This window comes from Haemorhous mexicanus, chromosome 1 (assembly GCF_027477595.1).
Source record: "Haemorhous mexicanus isolate bHaeMex1 chromosome 1, bHaeMex1.pri, whole genome shotgun sequence".
Classification (NCBI taxonomy): Eukaryota; Metazoa; Chordata; class Aves; order Passeriformes; family Fringillidae; genus Haemorhous; species Haemorhous mexicanus.
Genome location: NC_082341.1, coordinates 16,742,419 through 16,770,316, shown reverse-complemented (window position 1 = coordinate 16,770,316; position 27,898 = coordinate 16,742,419). Strand labels below are relative to the sequence as shown.

General features: G+C 39.9%; 1 protein-coding gene and 1 long non-coding RNA gene across 2 annotated transcripts in view; one reads left to right on the top strand and one right to left on the bottom strand.

Annotated features, from left to right (window-relative positions):
• Positions 1 to 27,898, top strand: part of APBB1IP (amyloid beta precursor protein binding family B member 1 interacting protein) — a 63,340-nt gene that overhangs the window by 28,684 nt on the left and 6,758 nt on the right. The window contains exons 7-12 of the mRNA XM_059841311.1: positions 2,044 to 2,165; positions 9,021 to 9,095; positions 10,226 to 10,369; positions 13,720 to 13,830; positions 26,106 to 26,204; positions 27,142 to 27,259. Coding sequence (XP_059697294.1) covers positions 2,044 to 2,165; positions 9,021 to 9,095; positions 10,226 to 10,369; positions 13,720 to 13,830; positions 26,106 to 26,204; positions 27,142 to 27,259 — 669 coding nt within the window. The remainder of the gene's footprint in view (positions 1 to 2,043; positions 2,166 to 9,020; positions 9,096 to 10,225; positions 10,370 to 13,719; positions 13,831 to 26,105; positions 26,205 to 27,141; positions 27,260 to 27,898) is intronic.
• LOC132324881 (uncharacterized) lies at positions 4,001 to 9,061 on the bottom strand. The gene is made up of 2 exons (XR_009485758.1): positions 8,870 to 9,061; positions 4,001 to 8,424 (listed from the first exon to the last, which is right to left on the bottom strand). It is a non-coding gene; the product is annotated as an uncharacterized LOC132324881 (long non-coding RNA).

Genomic DNA, 27,898 nt, shown 5'->3' with positions numbered 1-27,898 from the left:
AAGGAAAAATCTATTAACTCCTGATGCAGTGATCTGTTACCAAGTCCAGATCTGTTGAGGATGGAGCCTTTTTGTTTGCAGAAGGCAGTTTCAATATGAATGGGATGGTACATGTTCTTTCTTCTGCTTCCAATGCACAGCAACATGCAGTTAATTTTGTTCAAAATCAGAACAATGTGAGCCATTCTTTATTTTTGTCAGTACACTTCTTGGCTGCTCTAGATAGCTTTATTACTATCAGCACAAAGACAGAACTTTTCTGCACTTCATCTTTCTCCCTGCTTTCCACATTAGTATTAAAGAGAATAAAATTATATTTACTTTAAGGAGCAAATCTGAGCAGCAAATAATTCTTGCTGACCTGAAGGTCCAAGCTACTTTTATATCACAAGATCCTCTACAGGTTGTCTTACATATATGGTTATTTTGAAAGACTGTCATTGTAAATAAAATAAACTACAGTTTAAAATTAAATACATGTTAAATATCACAAATAATCTCAGTAGTGAGATAGTGATGTAACACTGGGATGTAGCTGTACCAGAATCTATTGCAATAAAGACTATTACAGTCTTATAATAAGTATCCAGATATGACTTTTTAAATGCAAATTAATTATTAAAAATGCCCTTCTGAGGATGATAAAGTCACATTTTTCATACAAGAAAATCCTGATGCAGCAAATGAACAAACAAAAATATATCTGGCAAAAATTAGTGTTACTGTCTGAGAATTGTTTCATGCCTATCTTGAACTATGAGGTACTGTTCACCCTTCAAACCATTACTGGGGTTTTATATAGTGGTTTCTATTTCCAGTGCATTGCAGAAGTACCAGTTGCTAAATGAGGAGTGTTATGTTGTTGGTGTTAAAATTACTGGGTACATGCAGATGGGTCTTGAAGCTAATCTCATTCTGTGAATTTAATTAATTCACAAGATATAGGTTGGATGGGATGTGCTAAACCCTTGTCAAAAGTAACAACTGTTAAAGGAAGCCTACAAAATGTATGCTTTGTTACTTCCTCTGATGCCAGGCCACTCTGGGCCACTGGAAGATGTGACCACCAGAGACCACAGGAATGGGAGTATGGCTGTTCCCAGGAAACTGCTGAAAATTGGAGCTGGGTGAATTCCCTATCCCAGTACTGAATTTGCAGAAAAGTGCAGGTTGGGACACTCCAAAATGACCTGTCAAGTTATGCTGAATTCCTTTTCTTTTAAAAGGAGTTTTATGTTGAGCAAATTTATATATGTTATCTAAATGAAACTGAAGTGGTTTCAGAGTTACCTAATATCAGCACACCCTGTGGCTTTCCTGGGTGGAGGAGTGGGGTTCAGAGCAGGTTAGGAGGGGACAGAGCTGATGTTAGGTCTCTTACATCCCTGGTAAGGTTAATTACAGAGATGCTGGGTGAACCAGTATATCTTGACATCAGTTCTCTCTTTGTATTTTTTTCTACTTTGCTATTTCTGGTTTTAAATACAGTTGCTTAAAACCAGACATTTTCTTTTCAGTGCATAGAATTCTTCCTGCCAACAAAAAGCAAATCTTCATTGTAAAGAAGTATAGTAAAAGGACAAATAAATTGTCTTTGCTTTTTTTTTAAAATTCATTAGCCAAGGTTTATCTATATCTCTTTCCATCCCCCAGTTTGCAGTACTGCAAACCTTAAAAAACCAAAATCAATCAGAAGCAGAAAGCTGTGAAATACATGGGTGTAACTATCTTCTCCTGGTGGGTCACTGCTTCCATCCCTTGCAGTCTTCAAGCAGCAGTACAGAGATTCAGGAGGAATCCAGGAGCATGGCACAGCTACATAAGATGTCTTCTGCAGCTGCTTTGCCCTTCCATGTGACACAATTTCCTGTGGTGTGTGACAGGTTCTGCACCCGTCTGTGCAGTGGAAAAGAGTGCTGGACTGTCCAGCCCTGGGTGAGGGAACATCAGATGATGATTACGTTCTTACACAGGAATTTCTGCAGCCTCAGGAGAGGGCAGAAACAGTTTGAATGTCTTACATTATCTTCTCTGTCTCTCCAGAAAGGTTTTTTGAAGACCATGAAAATGTTGTTGAAGTGTTATCAGACTGGACTCGAGACACTGAGAATAAGATTCTGTTTTTGGAAAAAAGTCAAAAATATGCTTTATTTAAAAATCCCCAGGTAAGCCAACATGGTATTTGGATAAGAGTCTAAACTAAGGTCATTTAGTCTGCATGCTGCCTATTACATTAATAATTTCTTTCAGCTCTGTCAGTTCAGAGAAAGCAAAACTTACATTTTCAACCTAAAAACCCACCAGGATTTTAAATGCAAGGATCTGAAAATTAGAATTTTCTGCTTTTCTTCTGATACTGTGTTAGAGTCCTGTCTGTAGAGGTAAAAACTGAAGCATGTAGTTAACTTCCAGTACAAGCCACTGTTTGGGGACAGCTCTTAGAACTGTGTGAGATGGCACAGCTGTAAAAACCTGGCCTTTGTTTTCACTACAGCTTCTACACTATTTCTGCTGATGAACATCAACATTTCCTTGAAGGCCCAGTTTTTGCCAGTTGTACCTGAAACTTCATAAAGGGTATACTGAATGCTACATAGGATTTACTGGGTTTTGTTTATACTGAGGAGAATTGTGTTATCAGCAACTTGTGCACATTAGCTGTGTAAAGGAGGGTCTGCACACTGAATTGCATCAAATTATTTAGATAGGTGTATAAACAAATTGTATTTTTTGTGTTACGTGGTCAAAGCTGTATGTAGAAACATCCTGGAACATACAGTTGCTGGATTCTGGGGCACAGGATCTTTTCCCTATGTCAGCTGACTGTTAGCTCACTGAGCATCTGGTTTGTTCCTAAGGGCAGCAAGAGAAAAATGAGCAATTCAGCATTGCTGAAAAGAAAGAGTCAAATGTGTAATTTGGCAGCAAATCTCACCAAGCTGCTCATTAGGAAATTGGGTTTTTTATAGAATGAGCCTGTATTTCAAATAAAACCTACAGAAAAGAAGTTTCCTCATTGATAGAAGTATCCACAAACAGGGAAAGAAAACTTATCCTGCAGTGTGCATGGGTTAATGTTGGTTTTTAATATGAAAACCAGGTTTAGAAATCCAATATGGTGGCTCAGGGTGTCCTCCTTTCTAGACCACATAAACTTACCCAGCAGCAGAGGTTCAACTCCACCTTTGATTCATACACTGTAGTGTTATTTGGGTAAGCGTTTTTTGAGCACTTCCTCAAACAGGAAGTAAAACTTTGAATATTCTGCTCTGATGAATATTGCATTTTGGTTGCAATGAAACTAGGAAATAAACGTGACCTAATCCAGAACCAAACAAAAGTGTAGGTCTGTCCTTGTGTCTCAGCTGGATCTGGACAAGTCTGCAGTCACTGAGCTTTAGCCCCTCTGTGATAAGCTCTAAAATGAACAGTCTGAGCAAACTGGATCAGTTGTGGCTATCACACTGTTGAAATATTTTGCCAGTAATAAAGTCTGACCATCTGTCAGGCGTGGTAAACTCAACCATTGTGAATGGGGAAAATAGTACCACATATCAGCACTTTGTGGCAGAAAGTAATCAGCAGTGCACAGAGCTCCCACTAAATACTGAAACATGGTAAAATACACATCTGCAGTGAGTCCCTGAGCAGGCAAACCAAGCGGAAATGCTGAGTTGTGGGAGTTAGGGTGTGTAGTTGCCTAGCTAACTACGTACCGAAATTATGGTGTAACCAAAGAAAATCTGAAATCTTGTGTTCTGGGACTGCGTGCTCAGTATATTCAGCCTCCTTCTGGCTCAGTCAAAGCTGCCACATAAAACTCATTTTGGGAGTACACAAGTTGCAGAATGCTTTCTTTGACACACCCAGTGGTGCTAATGCTATGCAGCAGCTGAATTCCTTGTTTATTTTATGCTCATGTTGGAAGGGTTTTGTGGGGATCTCACCCATTTTTATCTTTCATATCTTTTTCTGGGGAAAAATAAGAGGCAAATTCCAATGGTGGCCGGGTGCCTACAGTTTATTCTTAGACAAATTAGTGATACAAAATTTTCATCACAAAGATTGGACACAATTAGTGCTTTAAAAATATCTTATAAAGATGGGCAGATGCCTTCCTAAAACAAGTGGACCTCTGAAGGAGGTCTGTGACCTGTGCCAATGTTTATTGTTTCTTTCTGTGAATTAGTTATAGACCTATTTAACAACAGTTAATTAAAAGTGTTTCATTTTCTGATGGGGAATTGAGGTTCTGAAATGCAGGATTTATTCTCTACATACTGGTAATATGTTGCTCAGTTAATGCCCGTGGCTTTTTTTTCAAAGATTGTAATTTTTGTCATGCAGCACTTGGTAGTTCTTCTGCAGCTTTGTTTCTGAAATATTTTTTTAAAGTGTTTGGAATACCTTTTAGAAAAAGCTTCTAAAAAATTCTCAGGTGCCCCCTTGCCACAAAAACAGGCACACTTTTGCCCTCTGCTCACTGTGATATAATAGACCCTGTAGGGAATTTGCAGTAAAAGACTGTTCCATGAATGCCATCAGTGACTCATCTGCAGAGAGGGAGCATCACAAGTCTGTGACTAAAGAGTGAAGCAAAAATACATACTGATACATGGGAAAATAAAGAGAACCTTTACAACATTGGAAAGGTGATGCTTTGTCATGTGGTTGAGTGATGCTGGTTTTCTCTTGAAAGGAAAGGTTGTCAGGTCTCAACACCTCTTTTTAAAAACTCAAAGAATAATTCTCAGCTAAAAGATACTATAAAAGGAAGAAAAATGAAGGAAAATGGTTGGTTTTAAGGTGTAGCTGAATCTAAACTCCTTGCTGTAAATGCTGGTCACGCACTTTGAACACTGTCTTTTACTTCTGTTTGCATGAACTTCCATTTCTTGTGTTTTTCTTTTGATAAAATCAAAGAGTGCAGGCAACGCCACCTACATGTGCTTTTGTTTGTTTGTTTGTTTTCTTACTTTTGGACAGTATTTATGGCAATTATTGAAAGTCTGTACAGTGAGTACTTTATGCTTCTGCTCCCTCATACGTAAGCCAAAAGCCTAAATCTACACCTTCCAATGGAGAACCCATACACTGAATTGATATTTTATTTCTTCTGAAGAGCAAGAGTTCTCAGCAGCATTCAGAAGGAGGTGGAGTAAGGATTTGTAATGTCTTTCGTTACAAGAAGCTATGGCAAGTTTCATGCTTGAATATTTATCTACTATCCACCAGGTGGTACTTTTGTTTTTCACCAGCTTGGCCACATTTATGAATCAAGGTTTTCCTTTTGTCTCCGCTGTTAGCCAGTGGTGGAAACATAAAAAGATTAAAAGGAACCTGGTTATTGAGTATGCTGCAAAAGTGCAAAGAAATAGAAGTGAGAAAAAGGAGGTGTTTTTCACTGTACTCCCATTGTTTTGTAATCTTAATTTCTCTCTCTTTTGGGGGTTTCAAAATAGCTTCGCCTTTAGCTTCATGTATTTTATTATTTTTATGATCTTCAGAGGAATTATAGGCATCTTCTAATATTTTTAATGTGCAGTTTCCTAGGGGACACACCATGATATGAGTTGCAGATATGACCTTGTTCTATTTTTTCTGCACAAACCATGCTGCATTGAGTAGCAGTTGCAATGATCTGAAATGGGATGTGAGCTGGCCAGCTCTTGCCTCATACTGGGTGTAGTTTGGATGAGCATAAGCAGGCAGCCCATTGCTCAAAGAAGCTAGTCATGAGTATGAAGCAGCTGCCTTGTTTTATGCACACTGTTTGATCTGTGCTGTTGCGGATTTTTCAGATCTTCTGGAAAATCATTCTCAAGAGCTTGAAAGCAAAAATACAGCCTAAGTGTAAGAGGAGGCAGAGGGAGCATGCTGTCTTGGAGCACCTGATTTTTGCCATGCAGCAAGTAGTTACTGCTGCATTCCCACCTGAATGGGTCTGTGAATGAAAAAAGTGGCAACCACAAGGTGTGAGAGAGGTGCTATTTCATTTAGGAAATTCAATTTTGAGTATAGAGGCATAAGCACCAATCAGAAAGTTTGATAGTGCAGTAGTTAAGTACTGCACTATAAAGCTTTCTAATTGGTGTGAAGTTTTATCATGATCCAGGTTTGCTTTGCTTACGTGCCAACACAGATGTTCTTGGACACTACTGAAAACACTTTCTATCTTCCACTGTTTGAGCATTATACAGTGCAGGGAAGATACACCCTGATTATTTTTTTGCCTGGCTTTCCACACAAAAGGAGAAGGGTATGTCCCTAAGTGGAAAGGTTGTATGCATAGCCTTATCTTTTGAATACAAGAAATAGTTAATTCTCAGATCTGTAGATATATGTAGGAAGTTGCCCTGCAACTACATCTTGTCCCATGAATGACCTGACATTCCAAACCAGGCATGCATTTCCCAGTGGTGTCCTCGCACAGGAAAGAGCTTGCCTTTTTTTCATGACCTTTGACTACTGGACTTGAAATGACCTCTTCTGGACACATGTGGTTTGCCTCCTCTAGGATGAATGCTTCTGATCAAAAATAGAAGACCACACAGTAATGAAACAAGTACAGTCTTCAGTCTGCTCCCCAGTTTTTTAGCCACTGACAAATATGTATATATGTCCTTCCAGATTTCAGGAAAGAGTCATAAAGGAGGTAATCAGTAATAAATGAAGTGTGTGTTGACAGGTGAAAGACAACAGTGTACATCTGTGTAACATTGGGTTAGGTGACAGAGGCCGTAATGAAAAAGCTGTGGCAATAGAGATGCAGCATGGATATCCTTACAAACTTTCTCTCTTTAGGATTGATTATTTCAGTACAGGGTGGTCTAAATATTCTGCTAAATAAATGCCAGATGCCTGAATGTGAATCAGTTGCAGTCAGAGGAGCTTAGTTTTTGTATTATCAATCCACAGAAGGCTGACTAAGTCAGATGGATGCTCTCCCCACCAGTGGTAAAGTTGATGAGCCAAGCCTTGTTGAGACAGTGTACTTACCTTTATAAATCCTCATTGTGTATTTTAGTGGTTGTACTATGTCTTTATAATGATCTAGAGAAGAAGGCTTACAGCTTGCATGTCCCTGTACTTTCCAAATCCATCCCAAGGTCTGGAGGCCCAACCCAGCCTAGCAGTGCCCTCTGAGGCTTCAGGGCTGCAGTGGTGCTGCCTGTCAAGAAGAGCTGTTGCACATGCGCAGATCACTGGGCTGCAGCTGCTCAGAACTTTTAAGTGGATTTTGTTTTGAGCTGATTTTGGCTTTTTTCCACTCTGAATATTGTCTTTAGATGTGACTGTGAAGCTGTGGTCCTGAGTGTTTGCTTACCTACAGCTTTAGACTAAAATTCTGTCCAGGCAGTCTGAAGCCAGCTGCATTTCCTAGGATAACTGTCTATTGCATTGAATGTTAAAGTTTCTCACACTACAGACATGGCATCAGCATAGGCCACATTCAGGTGTCTGTGTTTCTGAGCTCCCCTGACTTAAAGTGAACTTCTAAGAAAACAGTTTTTAAAGAACTGGTTTTGAGATCCAGATCTCTTCTGCTTCCTCTCCTGGTGCCCCTCCAAAAACGGTCTGCTCTGAGGCTTGCATTCTGGCAGACATCTGTTCACAGCACTGCTTGGAAAAGAAGATGTGGTTGTGTGGAAGAGCAGTGTTTCACTTCAGATAACTTGCACAGCTGTAAATGTGGTCTACTGGCAGGGCAGATTTGCTGCTTGTTTGTTTCTTTCTTATACTATGGCAACAGCCTGTTCCTTTATTTACACACTTCTCACTTGTATTTTGGTAATGTTTACATTTATGTTGCAGTTTAGGTGTTGAAGAGTTCTAGGCATGTAAACATATTGTCACTTTCTCATAGTCTTGAGAAATGAAAAAAAAGAGATGAAAAGTCAGATAAATTGAAAAACTGTAAACCACAAGAACTCTGAGTGTAACTATTCTGGCCTCTAGGCCATGGATCCAAATGCTACTTCCATCCTTGATCTGCCTGCTTCCTTCGCTGCCTTACAGTCTGCAGGCAGCCAGCTCTGCTTGTCTGGCCCTGCTTGCTGTGGAGCAAAGCCACTGCACATGCTCCAGCACACAAGTCCTAGCATCCTTCCCACTTGTCAGAATTTGCACATAAGTCCAAGTGCTGTCCTTTTGTCCATACAATGCAGGTGGATTCAGACTGGTCCATCTGCATCCATTGCTGTTTAACAGTGGGAGAATTTGTTCTTATGGGTGAGCATGTCCTTGAGGCACTGTGGTCCCTCTTTTGTGGGGCAGGCAGGCACTGGGTCCTCTGAGGGCAGCTGCAGTGTCACAGAAACAGAGGAATGCAGGCTTTATTTTCAGTAGGCTGGAGCACATGTGCCAAGATATCATGGTGATCACTTCTTCAGATTTCTTCTAGATTTTTGAACAGTTTCTTCACTGCATAAAAGTATTTTGAAGAGCATGAGCAGGGGTACAAAAGTAGCAAGTAGTAACTTTGGATAAAGGCTTTGGCATATAAGCACTTTAACTAAAAATTGACAGCTGAGTTATATCCAGAGTGTGAGATACAAAGCATGCAAATTACCAGATTGGGTTGTAGGGAAAATGCTTTCTAGCCTTTTGATACTGCATAGTATTCATTGTATATCATCATGCAATCAAATTTTAGGTTCTCTACAACCTGTAATAATGTAGAAAGCAAGGAAAATAGGGATGCTAAAACCCAAACTCATTGATCCAGAAAAACAGCCAAAACCATAAGCCACTGGTTTAAATTTTTGGAGGCCATATGGACATGGGCAAAAAAAATCTTGTATTACCTTTGGATTATATTCAGAATAAAGAATTAAAACTTATGAGCAGCAGATGTGATTAAACTTACCTGTTAGAAGAGTCTGTAAGCATCTGTCTCTTGCACCTGCTGGTTGGTACTCAGTATTGAAAGACTCAGTAACTATTGAGTGAGTTTGTAGCAATCTAGTTGCTTGTATTGTCAGCTTCATAATGAACATGAACTTTTGTGTCTTTGTCAGAATTTCTACCTGGCGAACAAAGGGAAGAAAGAAAGCAAAGAAATGAATGATAAAAACAAAGAGGCTTTGCTGGAGGTAAGCCAAAATATTGGGTTGCTGATGCAAATGTTACCAAAACTCTGCCCCTATTTGCATCTGCTCTTTGGTAACAACATGTAGATCTTTGTGGGAAATAGTGTAACAGGAAGTTCTGTGATCACTGGTGTCTTTGTATCTTGGGTTTAATATGTTGACTTTCCTCTGCATCAGCTGCTCCTCATTAAAAATGCAGATTATTCACTCTTAGGCCAGCCCTTGGGACTTTTTATTATTAGTAAGGTTGGTCAGTACCAAACAATTATCTTTAGGTAAAAAGTGGATTTACTTCTCAACTTCTTAGCTGTACTGCAACAGGAAAAGACACACTCACTTTTCCAGAATGTCTGTTTAATCTCTTGCCTTTCCTGCTCAAGTTTTCCTTCAGATGTACACTTGAAAGAGAAAACAACAGAGTTATTTGAAAGAAAAGATTACTACAGTTCTCCAGGCAAGCATTTTGGTAAAAGCTCACAAAGGAAATGCTTTTCTCAGGTGACTAAGGACTCACATTTCAAAATTAGTACATCTCATGAAGCACCAGATGTTAACCAGCAGAAGTCCTGGTGAATTCTAAGTGAAAACATTAAGTGATAAGTGTGTTGGCATTAAAAATTACCCCACAGTAAGTCCTTCAAGCAAACAATTAGCATATCTACTTAAATAGTGTTTTAAAGGCTAGCATGTATTTCAAAGTGAAGGCAGAGATTGAGCTATTTTTAAAGCTCTAAGCAGTCTCTAAAGAATCTCTCTACCAAAGTATTTCTCTACAGAACGTATAAACACTGCAGTAGAGGAAAAAACCCAACAACAATATCAACCACTCTGTTCTGTAGCCTTCACTGAGCACATCTATATCTAGTTAAAAGTCTTTGTAGGTTTTTGCTTGACCCTAAGGGGTGGAGGTTTTGCAAGCCTTCTTTATCAGTGTGTGAGCACCCAGCATTAGCTTGGAAAAATTTCCTTTGCCTGTCTAAGATGTTAATCTCCCTCATGACTGCACTCCCCTTGTTCATATGTTCACTGTCACAAAAAATGTCTTTATTTTTCAAGGGAGCATTTTTCTGCTACATATTGATAGGATTGTGCTTAATGGATTTATTTTGTGCATTATTATTCTTGTTGCACAGGAAAGCTTCTGTGGGACATCTGTCATTGTGCCAGAACTTGAAGGGGCCCTTTATTTAAAAGAAGATGGAAAAAAGTCCTGGAAGAGGCGTTATTTTCTTCTACGAGCTTCTGGAATTTATTATGTACCCAGAGGAAAAACCAAGGTCAGGAAGCCAAATAATCCTGTTAGTAATAAAACAATTCATGGAGGTGAAAGTGTAGAACTCCCAAGGTGACATTTGAAGAGCACTGTCTGGTGCATCTGGGAGGGCTGAGATTTCCATGATTCAACTTTGACTATACCACTTGTACAAATACTAGAATGCAGTCACTGAATCCTGTCACGTTTTTTCTCCTTTTGATTCCAAGGGATAGATAAAAGCATTGATAAAATAGTGCTCCCCCAGAAGGCAGGAGGGGAAAGAAAAACAGCATAGCACCCATCAGCTGTTGGTGAGCTGCCAAAATGCTTCACTGTTATGTGGGTTCCCTGTGAAAGAAAATCTTGAAAAGTTGTCAAGTAAACTAATTTCTTGTCACAAAAAAAGGTAGACTTTTACTTTGTTTGATACAGACTTTCTGCACCAGTAACCAGCATGTGAAGTGCTGTACTTTTTTAATACAGTGATCTGTACTTAGAGAATGTGTTGTGTCTTTTATGGCTTTTTAAGATTGTCCTTTGTGTAGAAAGAAGTGAGTCAGAAGTATCTACCCAGCTGAATCAAATTTACTTGCATTTAGTATTACAAAATATCTTAAGAGTCTGAATTGCCAGCGCAGGATGTATTGCACATAAGGGTAGCTGGCTTTTCATTTCTATGGTGATGAGGTAGAACAGTGGATTCTTTGACTGGTGGTTTTTGGGGCTTTTTTTTTTGTGTTCTGAAAACCACTTCTGTTACCACTTACAGCTCTGCTAATGCTTCATATTTAGAAATGCTGCTGCTGGTGAAGCTTTACTGTTAGGATTTGTGCTTTGAAATGTAACTCTTCTGTTATTTCTGACTAAAGTAAAAAGGAAAAAAAAAATATGTTGTAAGGGGATGTTGTGCTGCTTTCACAGCAATTTATTTTGACTTTACCTGACCCTGAGATAATGGCTTTCATGCCTCAAATCAGGTTGTACACACAACATCCTATCAAATAGGATCTAGAATGCTATTTAGAGGGCACTTAAGGTGGAAAAAGTGTAAGAGTACTCAAATGCAAAGTCCATCTTAGACATTTCCTTCCATGCCTCCAACACTGACCAGTAGTACAATGCCAAAGCAAGGCAAGCATGTCCTGAGAGTTACTCAGCCTTTTTTCATCATCCAGTGATACCTGTTCCAGTGGCTTTTCATCATAGTGCAAATGAGGGAAGTGCTTTCTTTTTTCGGTGACAGGCTGTAAACATAGGCTCAGATGGAGCAACACAGTCCCCTTGTAACAGCTGTTTAACACTTTCATCATTACAGCCTGTGTAACAGCCTGTCTACCACCCTGCCTAGAACTGACCAGTTTTAGGAATTGTGTGCTTTAAAGTCACTATATTACCACAACAAATCTAGTTCTTTAGGAGATAGTCACAGCTCTTTAAAATGGTAGAACAGTCATCTGTTTGCTCCTGCACCTGTAACAGCCTTCAGCAAAAGGATGCCTATGCCCATGTCCTAGCCATTCCAGAGAAAGTCAAGTCTTAGCTCAAGTCTGTGCTTAATGGTGATCTAAGTGATTACTGCACTCTGTACTGGAACAGCTGAGGATGAGGTACACATGTCTGTTGTGGAGATCTAATCTCAGACATGAGCAAGATGCTGTGAGCATCTTGCTCCTGTTAAACATCTCAAAGCACTGCAGTAGAATTCAGTAGAGCTCTTCAGTTAAAGCCCTTAAATTATTCGAGTTCATCCCTTGTCAGGGTAGCATGAAAAGTGCACGTGCACCTTGCACATCATACAGTTGTGGGCAGAGCAGTCTTTCTTTGAGGTACAGAAATGAACAGTTGGCAGACAACAATATCTTCGGCTGCTGCAGCTGTTTTAAAATTCATCCAATATAGTCCTATTTTCAGTATTTACAAAAAAAGCAAAGACATCTGGCATACCTATGGCACTTTGTGCTGGCTGTAAAATACATGGTGAAAGTGAAAATACAGGGGCACGTTCAGATAATTTTATACACATGCTAGTGGTGCTTTTTGTTTCAGGGTTATTTGTTAACAAACCAGCACCAGTCATCACTGCTGTCTTAATTTCTTTCTTCAGCATTGCTCTGCTTACATCCCATTCAAAAACGTGCTGTTAATGGACAGGGTCACAAAACAAAAGCATCAGAATGACAGATAATTTAAAAAATCTATTTCTGTTAATTGTGTTGCTTTGTCATGTTAACATTGCTGTGTCATGTTAACATTCCACAAATACTCACATTAAGCGCCTTTGTCCCTTGCATAAAAATCTGTTCCTTAGAAGATAATAACAACTGCATTCATATTGGTCTTCATCACTATTGCCTGGTTCCTGAAGGAAAGCAACAGCACATTATGCTGGATGGATTTGAGCACATTTAGGAACTTAAGGATGTTTGAAAAACTGAGGTCCACACACTCACTGACAGAATCTCTGGCATCATCAGCTGCAGCGGAGACAGGAGAAAGAGAGAAGTCCTGTCTACATCTAGTAGGAAGTGTTTTGCCACAAATCTTACTTACAAGCTCAATTTGTAAATAAAGCCAACTCAAGGGCATATTGTATTGAAAATATCATTAAGAATGAGAACAGGAGACAAGAACCATCATATGCATATTATAACATACCCCCATATCATAGCATACCCCATTTTTAGGGGTAGAGGGAGCTTGTGGTTTGTTGTTTTATTTTTCCTTTTTCCCCCCACAATTTCCTGATTTCTCAGTTTAGCCAATGGTGGCCATGTGAAATGGCTATTTTTGCATTTCCACACAAAGGATTGCAAAAGTTACTGTATGCAGAATTCATCACTGAGAAACATGCCAGCAATAGAAACCTTGTTACTTTAGCAATATATTGTGAACAAGCAAATGTTATGATAAACAAATGGAATGATGCCGAGAAATTTGAGAAAAGTCAAAGCAAAACCGATTAAACATGTGTTTATGTCCTGATGAGGGTTTTTTTGTTACATGTACAAAAGAAAAACAAGCTCCCAAAGCAATTTAGAACCCCAAACCTTCTTTCTCCACTCAGAATGTTAAGGGTGTGGTTTATTACTGTGGTGTTCTCTTTTGTCATATTAGACATAAGCTAAAATCTCCACACAGTGAAGCACAGCATAACCAGAACAAGAGCAAAATGTTGAACTGTGTTACAGCTCATTCATAATATGTACTGATCCTCTTCCAATTTTTATTTTAAGCAAGCAGACACCTAAAATTAATCCTTGTTTTTTCAGTCAGCTTCACTGGCATTCATGCATTTGATAAAGGTTCTATTAATGAGTTTCACATTGAAATTCAATTTTCTGTAACATTGATGGGCTTGGCTTTCTTTTGTAGACATCACGGGATCTGGCATGCTTCCTTCAGTTTGAGAATGTGAACGTGTATTATGGTTATCAGCACAAAGTGAAATATAAGGCACCTACAGATCACTGCTTTGTCTTGAAGGTAATGTACAAAAAAAAAAAATCTGCAAATGTCACGCAGTTTCTTTTATATGCAAACATGTTTAAGTTTGAATCTCCAAGGATCCTGATAAGATAGAGTAACTCCTGCCTCTTTGCTTCATTGTTATCAGCAGCATACATTTTAGGACCTTAATTTTATTACTGATAGTCCTGTGATATATGTCTACACTGCATCCTAAAGTTGTCTTCAAAACAAGGTTGAATCTGCTGACTGTTCAGGTGACTGGACATGTTTGGGCAGTTGACACCCAGGGCAGATGCATGATGAGAAGTCTGGCAGTCTTTAATTTTGATATTATGAACACTATGGATTATACACCAAAAAGCATGTCTACTTTTTTGTGGTCTAGCCATACCTGTTGAGGGGTTTGTTGAAATAAGAAGCAAAATTTTGCAGGAATAGGCATCTCATTTGTCATATTTTATTGCACTGCCGTTTCTGGCTGGAAGGCAAAATACGTTGCTCATCCACTCATGAAAATCAATGCTTGTTCTTGAATAAGTATCTCATTGCTGCCTCTCCAGGTAATAGCACTGCAAATAGGCTGGGAATTCTGCATCCCTCTCAAGAAAGGAAAAGAAGCCCATGTTTTTCACCTAGTTTAGACAGCAGAAATGAAGCTTTGAGGTTGTAGCAATTTGGCCTTGCTTGCTACCTGTCATATCACTGTGTACAAGACAGAAGACAACCTTGTTGCTGCTTTTTTTTTAATAGGTGCACAGTGTGCACAAAGTGTCAAAAACACAGTATCTTGCCATCTCAGAAAAAAAAAGTACAGGAAACGTTCACATCTGACTGTGGTACTTACAGTCCCACATTTCCGGCTGCAGTTGCACACTTAAAGCACTTTGTAATTTAGTTACAAAATGTCTGCTAGCCTAATTTGCATATGGCCAGGCTGAAGTGGTTTATAGACAGATTTATTTTCTGAAACAGATGTATCTAATTAACACAGATGAACAGCTTTAATACTATAGTCCTCCACAAAACACTCTACAAGAGACACAGGTGAGCTTTGAGAAATTAACAGGTAAGCATTGCTTCTGAGAAGTACAACCTTTAATGAAAAAAAATAAGAAAAAGGGAGCTGATGTAAAAAACCAGGGGAAATTGATTTTCTAAACAGATGACTGGTCTAAGAACTATCTGAATAATTTAATAACAGTTATTCACATTCTGTTCAGGTGAAAATAAAAGCATAATTTTTGAATGCATGTAGCAATGTGTTTGACTGTTCATAATAGTTAGGTAAACTTTCTGGACTTATTGCCATCTTTTCTGAAATGAGTTATGCTATTTACACTAGCAAAAAGTCACACCTCAACTAAAATTTCATGTGTGATGTTAGTGCTGTACCTTCAATGTGGAATTGGAAGAACAAGATCGAAAGCTTACACAGGAAAGCTTCATGTCTAATAGGTTTATAAAAAAAGTTTCAGACTTGGCCTTTTTAATGGCTGACTTGCAGGGGCTGGAGTTGGTCAAGAAGTACAGGCAAATACTGATGTCTTCATATTTCTGTTGTTTCAGAAGTGAAAGTCTCCCACTTAGGGTGGCTTTCTGAGGGTGGTGGAGAGTTTAATATTTATTATAATTGCTGTACATTAATTTGAATTCTATATATAAATAGAGTATTAATTCTACTTTTTAAAGCCATGCTGCTGAAATTAGTTCTCTCATATCCTTGGCTTATCTTTGGAGGCTGGAGCTGAGGATGTAATACATCTTGAGATCTGTGGGCTGAGGGAAGGAGCAAAGTTAAATGTCAGTCTCTCTGATTGGATCCTTGGTGACACGTAAGTGTGTGGACGGTAACACTGAGCCATTTATCACACTTAGTCACATTTTTGTCCTGTCTGGTTTGATCTGTAAGTCTCCCAGAAGAAAATCCCTCTTGCTGGGAGACGCTTATCCTGACATGTCAAAGGAAAACAAACCATCATTCTTGAGGTATTTCTCATCCTGCCATATTTTGCAAATGAAGTCCTCAAGAAGAAATAACAGTACTCTCACAGACAGGTGCAGTGAGGAAAAGGCAATGGATTTAATGGGAAAACATTTGTTTTTATGATACAGGAACCCTAGTGATTTTGAAGAAATTTGGATGCCCAAATTTTGGAGGCCCAAGTTCAGTCCAAGACCCAGCCAAGGCTCTGCTGTATCTTCACAGCTCTTCCATTCCCCTATGTGTGCCTTGCCACAGAGGGCAGGATAGGATTATCCCTCTTACAACAAATGGGGAGAGGTAATTGAAAGAGTAGCAGCCACAGCCCATGCTAGCTGTTCACTGAGGTGGCTGTAAAGCAAAGGAAATATTTGGGGAAAAAAGAGTCTGAAAGCCCTTATTAGCTCTGACAAGCTGTAATGCCACTTGGAAAGTTTTTGAATAGCATGCCACTACATTTTTTAAAGAATTTTAAAATCTTAAGAATTTAAAAATTTCTTTCTGAGGACCCCCTTAGGAACTGCTATGTCAAAATGGTGAGCAGTCATCAGCCAAATTACTTGCTCTGCTGTGTTTCAAACATAACAAAAGAACCTGCCCAGCTCAGAGGCAAGAACTTATACTTTATAGTTCAGGAGAAATGCAAGAGTGTAACAGCTTCAGCAGTACCTTGCTTCCTTGCTAGATGGAAAATCCTGCTGAATTCAGAACTATATTTTCCCAGCTTTGAGAACTGAGTTGAAAGAATACCGTATTCATTTTTCAGTGGTTAAGCTATTGGCATCTTTACTTCAAAAACAGGGACATGCCCTTTGTTCATTCAAATGGCAGCAAATGGCCAGTAAGGTAGGCTGGTTTGGAGTTGAACATGGCCTAATACTTGAAGGAGGTGTTTTTTCTTTTCCTCTAGTCCCCAGTTGTATGATAAGCCTTCTAAACAAATATGTATATTTGTAGTATGTGTTCCTGCTTTGAAGGTCTTGTCGCACATTAGCAGGGAGAAAAGAGAAAGCATTTATTTTCTCCCCCTCCACTCTGCCAAGCTTGGTCCTCTTTATGCTGTGTCTTTATGGAGGGAAGAGCACTCAGGAAAAATTTTAAGAATGAGCAGAGCATTCTTGTCATTTTTACATCTATGTTCCAGGCATTGCCAAGAATGTAAATAGAATGTAAACACTGTAACTAATGTTAACCACAGTCCTGGTGACCTAGTTTTAGCCAGAACGAGATTTTTCAGGTTGACTGGCACAGCCCTGAATAATATGGGTGTTGCCTCAAAGTCTTCATGACATTTCTTCAACCGTTGCTTCACTTTGATCTCTATAAATGGGATGTGGGCTTTTTCTCCAGTTTCTTCTCCTTGGCTACAGTCAGGTATTGGGGCTTGCAGAGGCAGTGAGCTTTTGTTCATAGTGCCTGCCCCAGCTAACATGCATCCAGTCAGCAGGAGCTGCTCCCTCTGTCCTGTTTCTTATATAATCTAGGTGTTTCATTTCAACTTCAGTGATCATACCTGGGTTATGTAGCTGATGCTAGCTTGGGTGCTGGTATTAGTCTAGCAACAAGAGCATGCACATCATGGGCAGGTTGCTTTGATACTTAGCCTGAAGCTGTGGTGGTTTATGCAGTCTGGGATATTAGAGCTAAACTAGCTCAAATGTAAGCCTTCTTATCTGCAGATCCATGCTGTAGGATATTCCTCTTACAGATAGAGAAGTGCGACATGTTGTGAGTGCTCCTTGTGTGTCATTTGTTCCCATTATGTCAGCACCCCACTGGATATACTATACCTCAGCACAAAAATGGGATGTGCTTTGCCTATTTGTTAATAATCAAGACACTGAGGAGATAATGGGCAAAAGGGTGGGGTGCGAGAAGCAATTAAACATCACAGTGTTTACTAGCAAAAGAGGGAGCATTTTGCTGAGGTTATTCAGAAGTTTCCTTTCAGGATGATTCAGGAGACAACTGCAATAACAGAACAAAGCAGCTACTTCCTCATACCAGGCAGCAGAAAGTCCAGCTGTGACCAGCCAGAAGGAACACAGCTGGCTGGTTGGAGGGGAGAGCAGGGCCACCTTTAGCTGTGTGTGTGCAGCAGACCAGGGCTGATGTGGCTGGGTCCTGAGGACAAGACTGCAGCCTGGCACAGAGCCTCCAATGGAGTTGGCTTTCAGGAATCCTTAGGCTTTGTGGCAACTAAAAACTTGAACTGTGCTTTATTTCCTAGTGGGTATTTGGTCTGTGCTGAGCTTTAAACTTCTTCAGTGCACTTGTTCTATACCACTGCTAAACAAACCTTCCTCCCTCAAAGGAAGTCCCAGATTTCAAAACCTAGGAACAGCAGAAAGAACTCTCAAAATATTAAAAACAGAGTCTCTGAGTATAACAAATACTTTTTGGACATCTGCTCTTCTAAATATGCAGATTCTTCCTATTTTCTACTCAGCCTAAGTCTTATGCTTTCATAAATTTAAAGAGCCCACCCTTCTCTTTGACATCAGATAAAGTGAGGTTTTTCTAATAGAGATCTCCATATGCAGAGAAAAAAAAAGGAAAGGTCAGCCAAGTTTGAAAAAAGACCCTCACTCAAATCTGCATCTGTCAAGTTTGGATTTGTTACTCTGTTCCCAGCAGAGGAGGCAGGAAAGGATCACAGCACAGCTCTCCGTGCCACCCTGCACAGAGTGCTGGCCACTCCTGGGAGAGCAGTGGTGAGGGAACAAAATTCTCTCTCCTTTCCTGCAAAAATATATTCACACACTGCACACAGCAAATAGGAATGGTTTAGTTCCTCAGAGCCACCTTTGCTTTTACAAATGTGTGGTTTTATATCTAGATTCCCTGCAAAATTTCTCATTCACCATCTCATGTTATATGGGAAATGCTGTTTAAGTAAATGAGACCTTTAATGATTTATTTCATATTCTGAAACTGAAAGCCCACAAAAATAAGGTATTTCACCAGAAAGGAAGCGGTCTGTCCATCATGCTAGCAACAGCATCTATTGCACTGAGCAGAAATGGTGAACATAATGTTCATGTTGTGGATTGTCTCTGCGTGAACATAATGTTCATTTTGGGGATTGTCTCTGTGTGTGCATGCGCACGCCTGCTCATCCAGGAGCTGATTTTATCACACCATGTTGAAAAATCTTTCAAAGCAGACAAATAGCAAGGTAATCTATATGCAAATTTGCTGGTTTAGTCAGTCTGATGTGCCTGTGACAAAGAGTGGATTTAATTATAGTTTATTGGTGCTGGTTATGCTTGAGTAATCTGGAGGTAATGGTGCATAATGCTGAATTAATCTAGGATGAAAAAAATTGGTTTCCTGGGGATAAACTGAGACAAAGGCAAATCATCCTCTATTTCTACAGCTGGCTACATTTTCCTGTGCAGTCAAAACAGTTAAGTTTTCCTGGCATCATTTGACACCATTATTTAAAAAAAAAAAAAAAATTGAATTATCCAAAGAGTTTTGGAAGTAAAATTTCAAAAAGAATAGCTAGTTTGCAATAGCAGCATCCTTCTAGCAGGTGATTTGGTATTTAGCTGCTTCTTTCCTGATACTCTCCTCCCTCACACCCTGTGTGCTCCATGCAGGCTGAATCATGTACATAATCCATTCAACACAAAGACAGTTCAAAAGGTAGAAGGTGAGAATTAGAGAGTTTGAGATAGAAAACACTAGGAATAACAACTATTAACAACTAATAACAACTAGAACAAATGGCTAGTGCAGGAAACAAAGATAGAAAGTGGGAGATTTTTTTTTTAATGTGAAAGATGTGGAAATTGTTTTAGTATGAGTGCTTCAGGTAAGTGTTTCAGAGTAAATTAATTGCCAGATTAACTGAGAAAGCAGAAGTAGAAATACTTTTTATTGCAGAACATTTTCAGGTATGTGGGATTACAGTCATGTCCATGCACAGTTTTGCTAGATTAATGCATAAACAGCAGGGAGAATAAGGACAGAGAATGGACAGGGGGAAATTGAGTATGATAGCTTTGGAAAATATTACTTTCTGCAAAAAGCAGACCTCTTTGGTTACAATGGCTATTAAATATACTTTTTTAATGACCTAAAAATTTTGCCTCAGGTCATTAGAGAAATATAGGTCAAAAGAATAATTTCTTTAATAATAGGGCAATTACTCTTTTATACATAAAGTTCACACATCTTCAGGAGATCAGTTAAGTATGATCATCTTCATACAATGGGTGCATAGCCTCTGAATTTGACCATGATGAATAGTAGATTGCAAATCTGAACCATTTCAATGTGACTTTTGAAAGGTGATGACTATTAATTCTACTTCCAGCCACGGGAGTCAGAGGAGTCTCTGCTTTTCAGAGAAGTTAGTTCAACACAGCACAAGTTCATTGGTAGTAGTTAAGGTATCCAAAAGCATTGAGCATTTTGTGAAAATTTGGCCAAAAGCCAAAGCTTGTGATCCAAAGTTAGTCACTTTTTATACTTCTGGCTATTGTTTCTGCCTCAGAGACTGAGCAATGATCCATATATTTGGGGGCAAGGAATGCAATGAGATGCCTGAATAACTTCAGTTTACTTTACATCTTCAGTGTTGGAAGAAGGCAACTCAAAAGAACATTTTACTGGGATAATCTCCAATTTCATGCACACATGGCCTTCAGTCATTTGTTTTGGCAGACAGCATAGAAACCACATCATTCAGTTCCCATTCCTTCAGGTTTTCAATGTGTTTTATCTTTTTTTCCTTAAGCAAAGAGTTTACTTTATATCTGAAAATGCTGTCTGTGGACAAATATTTTTTTAAACCTCTCCAGAAAGCAAACTCTTTATAGTCAAGTGCTTCTGCTTTTTTTATCTCTAGACAGTTGATACTGACAGAGGAGACAGTGGGACAGGGGAGAATACTAGGTTCTGTTCCAAGCCTCTTCAGTGCTTTTTGGGTGAAACATGGCACATCCTTTTGCAGCCTGATGTTTGAGATGCTCAGATCTTAGTACCTGCAAAATCAGGCTCAATGATGCGACTAATTCATCATTATTAAGAGTTTTGACATCAATAGATGAAAGTTCACCATAATCCATATTATTTCAAAGCACTATTCAATTTTTTTAATTTGAGAAAAATTCTGGAGAGCCTTTCTACTTGCATATTTCCACTTTTCTTTTAAACTGTGACTTCCAGAGTTGTTACTGTTTAAGCAGTTGTCTTTCATAATTCATTTTGGTGCTGCATATTTCAGAGGCAAAGGTGCTAAACCTTTCCAGAGAAAATGTTTTCACTTTGCTGTCAGATGATTTTAATGATCTTTTCAAGACCTGGTATTCACCCTATAGCAAAATAATTTTTCTGTGTATGTATGAGGTGTGACATACTGTAGTTAGTGGTTTTTTGCCTTAAAGTGCAGTATTTCTCACATGGCTGTTTTTGATGTTGTTGACCTCTGTTAGTCTCACAGACAAGTTATTGCGGAGACTCTGAATCTAGTTTAGTAAAACCAGACTTGCATAGTGACTACAGCTGCTTATGTTTGTGTGCTGGACTAAACACTCTCCTGAGACACAGGAGCTGTGAAAGGAGGAAATTGGTCCACACAGAATCATAGAATTGTTTAGGGATCTTGATACCAAGTCAGCATTTCCAGGCACTTCCGGTTGCCTAGGTTCTTCTTCAAGTTGCTTATTCTGAGTCAGCATGCTAATGCACTATGTAGTAGATTTTGTGTGAAGTTTTAAGTGGAAAATTGAGCTTGTAAAGGTCAGCATTGAGAGCCGAGACTTCTGCCATTGTACTGCCAAAGCAATTCCAGTATGATACGGTTCCTCCAAGTGAGCAAATGGTGGGGTGGGTGGGCTGTGGCAGTTCTTGGCTGAAACATTTTACCTTCCTATCTAAAGTGTCGTGCTTCATGCATCTAAAAACCACAGGAAGCCAAATGTCTCCGTGACAGCCAATAATCTTGTATGGGTAGAAATCTTCAGGGCTAAGCTTGGTGCTGCTGGTGTTTGTTCCTGTGGTCTGGCCTTGCAGACAGCTGCTGCAGGCAGCCTCTGTGCTGGCAGCCTGGAACAGTCCTCCTTAGGCCTGATCCAAAGCTCTTGTGAGGTGAGGGGATATTTCCAGTTGACCTCAGTGGGCTGTGGATCCAGTAATGAGTTAAGCTTTATGTGTCATTCATAAAGTTACATGTAAAAAGAGTCAGTGCTGCTGCTGCTGCTTCTTGGAAAATGAGAGACAATACAGTTCTCAGCTGTAACAAAGAGATTATACAGGGTGCCTGCATGGCTTTGAGGTGTCTGACCTTCCTTTCTCAGAGCTGGGAGTTCAGCAGCCTGCTAGTTTGGTCCCTAATTGACAGCACATATTTGTGACTGTGCACTTAATCACGGTTGCTGATTGGAGTAATTTAATCAAGGAACTGATTGGGGCAATTTGGAATAGGTCCCACTGGTGAATATCAGTAGTTGAGATGGATTGCCTGGTGGAGACAATAGCCAGCAAATGACAGGCTAAAGGGTAGCCAGTAAGTAACTCACACCTTATCCAGCAAGGGACACTGTCACCTTGTTCACTGACTATTCCCCCTCGATTTCTCAGGATTGTGAGACCCCCCACAATCTGAAAATATTCACAGGCACTGTTAGGGGGGAGCTGAGGAAATTTGCTGATGATATTATATTATTCAGATCATCGAGGAAGGGGCAGACTGAGGAATTCTGCAAGGCCATTTTGAGGCTGAGGTTCAGTGCTCAGTAGTTGTCAGATATATAAATCAAGCATTAGGAATTATAAGGAAAGACACAGATGATAAACAGCAAATGTTGCCTTACATGGCACAAGTTCATTGTTTCTGTTCATGTGTGCAATTCTGATCCTCTCATGTCAAAGAGAATATATAATAAACTTGTAAAATATCAAGCAGGAGCAATAAGGATAAGCAAAGGTAAGGAATTACTTTGACTTGGAGGATGACTGAAGAGACTGGAAGCCTGTAGGCTAAAAAGGAGAGACAGCTTGCCATGAGTATGATGAGGATCTCTAGCTCAGGAGTGGCATGGAAGGGTCTGGCTAGGGGTCAGGCCTTCAGCATCTCTTCCAAAACAAAAATGTTACACAGAGCTAGTGTAGTCAGGTTTAGAGAAGGAGGTGATTCTTCATAGAGTGTGTGACAAACTTGAGAAAGTTGTTGCTAAAAGGTGTTGTGCCAGAACTCCCTTTGTGCTCAATAAAAACTGTAGAAGTACCTGGAAGAAAGCCTATTTATGGAGAAACCCCATGAGTATCAGAAAACTGCTAAACATCATTGTAGACAGAGAGCTACAGAGAAGGAAGTACCATATATGCTTATCTTGTACTTCTTCTTCCCCCATTTCCGGCCACTCTCAGAGTCCAGGTGCTGGGTTCAGGGACCTTTGATCTGACACAGTGCAGGTGTTCTTGTGAAACTGATATTTCCATAGGGTGCCCCAGAGGAGAGGTGTGCAGCAGCCTCTCTTGAGCACCCCAGAAGCAGATCCCTGTGGCAGGGCTGTGTGTATGTGCAGCACCATTACCTAGCTTGCTGTAGGCCTTGATCTCCTCTGCCTCGTTATGCAGTGTAGACATTCTTCCAGATGTTTGCATGAACCATTTGTTAAATTATGGAAGTCTTCTATTTTTGCTTGTAATAAAAACACAGACTGGTAGCTGTGGTATTTAAAAATGGGGGAAATATGTAGATGCCCTGGATTTCTTGCCATGAAAAAGGAGGGGAAGGAAAAGCTCCCTTTTTCCTTTTTTAAAGGTTTGGGTGCCATCTGCTGGGTTCAGTAGGACCTTACACACTGAAGCAAAACTGCTGGTTGCTATTTGAGAAGTGCCTGAAGAAGTGACTTTACCGAGGGTCTTTGCACCTCCTGGTTCTTTTGTCTCCATTGGTGATAACATAACCCAGGTATATGGGATGTACTCTGTCACACATAAAAGGTGCCTGCTTACAGTTCCCTTTTAAAGTTACCATTCAGACTGAATTCTCTGATTTTCTCTGATTTTCACTATGTTGTCACCAAATGGAGAAACAGTGAAAGGAGACAAGGATTTTTGGGCATTGTGTCCTAGCCACGTCTTGTGCTAGCAGAGGTTACTCAGAGCAGCATTCAGGCTCTCTGAGGCTGTGGGAAACAAGGACAGGCAGATGCTAGGAGCTGGAGCAGGCTCTCTGTCCAGGGGCCTGGTTACTGCCTGGGTTTGATACTGGGCAGGGGTGTATAAAAACAAGATACAGCCTTGTGCACTGAGCTGTGTGACGGGGTGATGTGTGAGTGCACCAGGTGGGTGAGGGTCCATGAGGTGGCCCCTGCTCTGCAGTTAAGGCACATGGTGACAGTGAGCTGGCACCTCTGGGCTTTCAGTGGGAGCTGTCCCTTGCTCTCAAGCTGGGAGTGCTCCAGAGCAAGGTGATGGAATAAGGCAGCCCTGGGCACTCCCAGAGGCAGAAACAGACTCAGCATATTCATTGCCCAGGGGAGATGGCCAGCTGTGTGTTTGCAGAAAGACTGGGACCTGTGTGAGCAGGCGAGTGCAAACATGCAGGGACTTGTAACATGGTTACAAGTAGTAATAAGGGTAATCTCCCTTTGGTTTTTGCTTCCTCACAGTTATCTCCATGGTATGTTCCCTCTCACTCCACAATTTGATGATACAGGGCTTTGGCAGCAATAGTGGCTTCTGCAGTCCTATCCTCTCCATCCATCCCTTGCTACTCCTTCTCTCCCCAAGCCACAGTGTTCCTTATTCCCTTTCCCTATGTGAGGTCATGCTGTGGGCTGCTGGGTTTAAAAACAAATAAACCAAAACTACAGCATGATGAAATGGGTTATATTTAACCCAGACCAGTTCCCTTTTTGGGGGCTTTTTTTAAAATCAGAATGTGGCCTCCTGAGCAGCTGGGTCAGGACAAGCAAGGGAAGCCTGGTGTCTGCAGTGCTGAGCAGGGAGCAAGGGACACGTGGCTGAGGAACAAGTCCACTGTGTTTGGCTCTGCTTTTGGGTCACCCAGCTGTGGGCAGGTTTGGCCTCTGCAGCAGGACATCCCAGCCACCAGCAGGTATTTGTGAGGAGGTGGCATCTACTTGAGCCAGAGGCTGGCAGTGCTCTGTGCTGGGAGGGACCTTGCTGAGCTCCCCATGTGCAGCGTTGCTCTGCTTTGGGGGCTTAATGACACCTCTAAACCCAGTGTCCTTGCTAGGTGGAGGTGTGCTTTGAATTTTTAACTGCACAGGCTGAAAAGAGAGTGAATCCTTGGAGGATATTTAGCTGCTCTTTGTGCATTCATAGTATTTAACTAACTGTGCACTTATAATTTGTAAGAATATAGATAGAAATGAACACATAAATAAGGGATAATGAAGTGTTTTTCCTTTGGGTCCATTCTTTTCTTTGCATGTCAAGAGATGGCAGTATGTTATTCCGTCCTAGTTACTAAAGACTTACATCCTTTTCTGCTTTAGCAGGGAAACCAAATTCCTTCAGAGTCTTAGAGAGAATGTTCAGTCCTAGGCAAGTAGGAGGTCTGGCATTTTGATGGTCTTTGAGTTGCAAAGATATGTCAACACATACCCATCTACCTTGATCAGTAAAGGAAAAAGATCCTAAATTTCGCTCACAATGAAAAAAAAAAGGTTTTAAAATTGTAGAGGTTTCTGGTACAAACAAATGAAAAAGAATACTTCTGATGGTGCTGGATTTTGAATGATCCTCTATCCAGAACATATAACAGTTTTATATTTAATTTTTGCAAAACCAGCAAGAGTAAAGAATAACAATATATAATAAGAAAGCTAGAATTGAGCCCAAAGAAAAGCAGTCAGTTAGGAGGAAAAATACGCTAGAGCTGCAAGTTTATACTTAAACAAATTTAACGTATTCTTTGAAAAATAATTATGTTCAATGTTCAGTCTAAGTGCCTCATGTATGACAAACCACAAAATGAGAAACAGACCTCCTTCTAGTGTTTGTACATGGGGTGTTAGACCTTGAACCAGAACAATTATAGATTTCATTGAACTCAGATCACTGTTACATTTCTGAAACCCTTGAATTCACATTACAATGCATTTAAATGATTTCAAGCAAAAGCTGCCAGTGGCAACTTGTGTATTGTTCATAATCACCATATTATTCATATTTTCTTATACTCTGTTTTTGCTGCCTTTTTTTTTTTTTTCAAATCATCTTCATTATGTGTTTTCACTGGGTCATTGTGTGGTTCCTTCAGACTTTCATATAGTGATTTAATTTCTGTGTTTGTCTTATTTTATAAATTAATATCTTTCAGCACCCCCAGATACAGAAGGAGTCGCAATATATCAAGTACTTGTGCTGTGATGATAAAGCAACCCTGCATCAGTGGGTAACAGGAATAAGAATTGCCAAGGTGAGATTAAAAGTAAATTTACTTTAATATATTTTATGTAAAATCAGGTCTTCCAGAGTTTACTCACTGTCATTACCTCAACTGGAATTGCTGTGACAAGAATGGACATTCATGCTAATTTTACCACAGAAACAAAGATCAGAAGTGCATGATGAGGATGGATTTGCTGAATGTCCCTGTGCCTTAGCTATCATTATGTTTTTCTTATTAACACAGGAGTGAGTTCAGTAGCTATAAAACTCCTGTACTCATAAAACTTACTGCACAGTTATCTGGCTCAATAGTAATATGCTGTAGCTAAAGTATGCAAGCTCTGGCCAGTCCAGTTGTGACGTTTTTCAGACAGTCCTACCAAAATTGTCTACCTCATTCTGTTCAAAAAGATCCTAATTGACAGCCCATTTTTCTTTGTACCAAACATTAAGGTGCATGGATTTATACATAGCCTTGGTATTGGCTGTATTTTCCCACACAGACCTACTCCTCGTCTGTTAGTTTGGGTTTTTTCCTGACAGTTCTGCTGGAGGGTGGCATATAACAAAGGTGTGAGGTGAACATAAAATTATGTTGTGTCTTACACTGACAGAGCTGTTTACTCTAGAGCCTGGGATTCAGTGTCTCAAGTCTCCTGTTTGAAAATGTAATACTTGGGAAAAGATACTGAGAACAGTTGATTTTTAATCCAGGTTTCCAGAAGTTTACAGATACTGAAACAAACATGAAATGTAAGAATGACATCCGTAGGACTGTGTCTGGTCATGGAGACTCATTTTATTGTGCTTTACACCTGGCATTACACAGAAAAGGCACACTACTTCTAGAAAGACACCTTTTAACAAAACTAGGTAGGAAGAAACAAGGTCAGAAAAGTTGTCCAAGAACAAAATGAATGCTTGGCCTATGTCAAGCTCACGTTATTGTTTTGATTCTTTTGCAGTATGGCAAGATACTCTATGACAATTACAAATGTGCAGTGAAGAAAGCTGGCTTGTCCTCTTGGTGGGCAAATCAAAAAGTGGTGGAGCCAGCTGCCCCTGCAGGATCCTCATCAGCAGGTACTGACAGTGCCACAGCAGTTGAAGTCACATTTATTGCCCCTTTCTATTATCATCAGTGTTGCATAGAGTCTTTATCCAGAAAGATTCAGCAAGATGTCTTTTTATAGACAGGCCAGTGTGGCAGCAAAGCTCTCACTTTACAGTTAGAACTTGGAGAATACAAACACAGTTCACTGACAATCAGTTTAAATCTGCACAACTTAATAAGGCATTTTTCTGTTGGCATCTGAATCCTTTATCCTCCACCTGCATTTTGCAGACTGATGGTCCATGTCTTGAAACTTTCTGTTTGCCCATCTCTACAGTGGCTGTACTGGAGTTTTTCTTCCAATTAGTAAAAGGGATGAGTGGGATATTCTGAGATTGATCATTATGGAAAGATTAGAAAAGATGAGAAATCATTACAGAAAGGGTGAGTCACTCTCTGTCCTAGCCTTTCACTCATTTGCATGGTAACAATGTGGGTGTTAGGACACAAGAGTAAGAAAGGACTGTGTTGTTTTCTAACCTTACTTTTCCAGTAGCTCCCTCATACTGCTGAGACCAGTACAACAGTGCATGATAGTAGCTGTAACTTGCATGACTATTTTTAGTTTACATGCTTAAGATATGCTTTATTAGGATGGGCATGCTGGC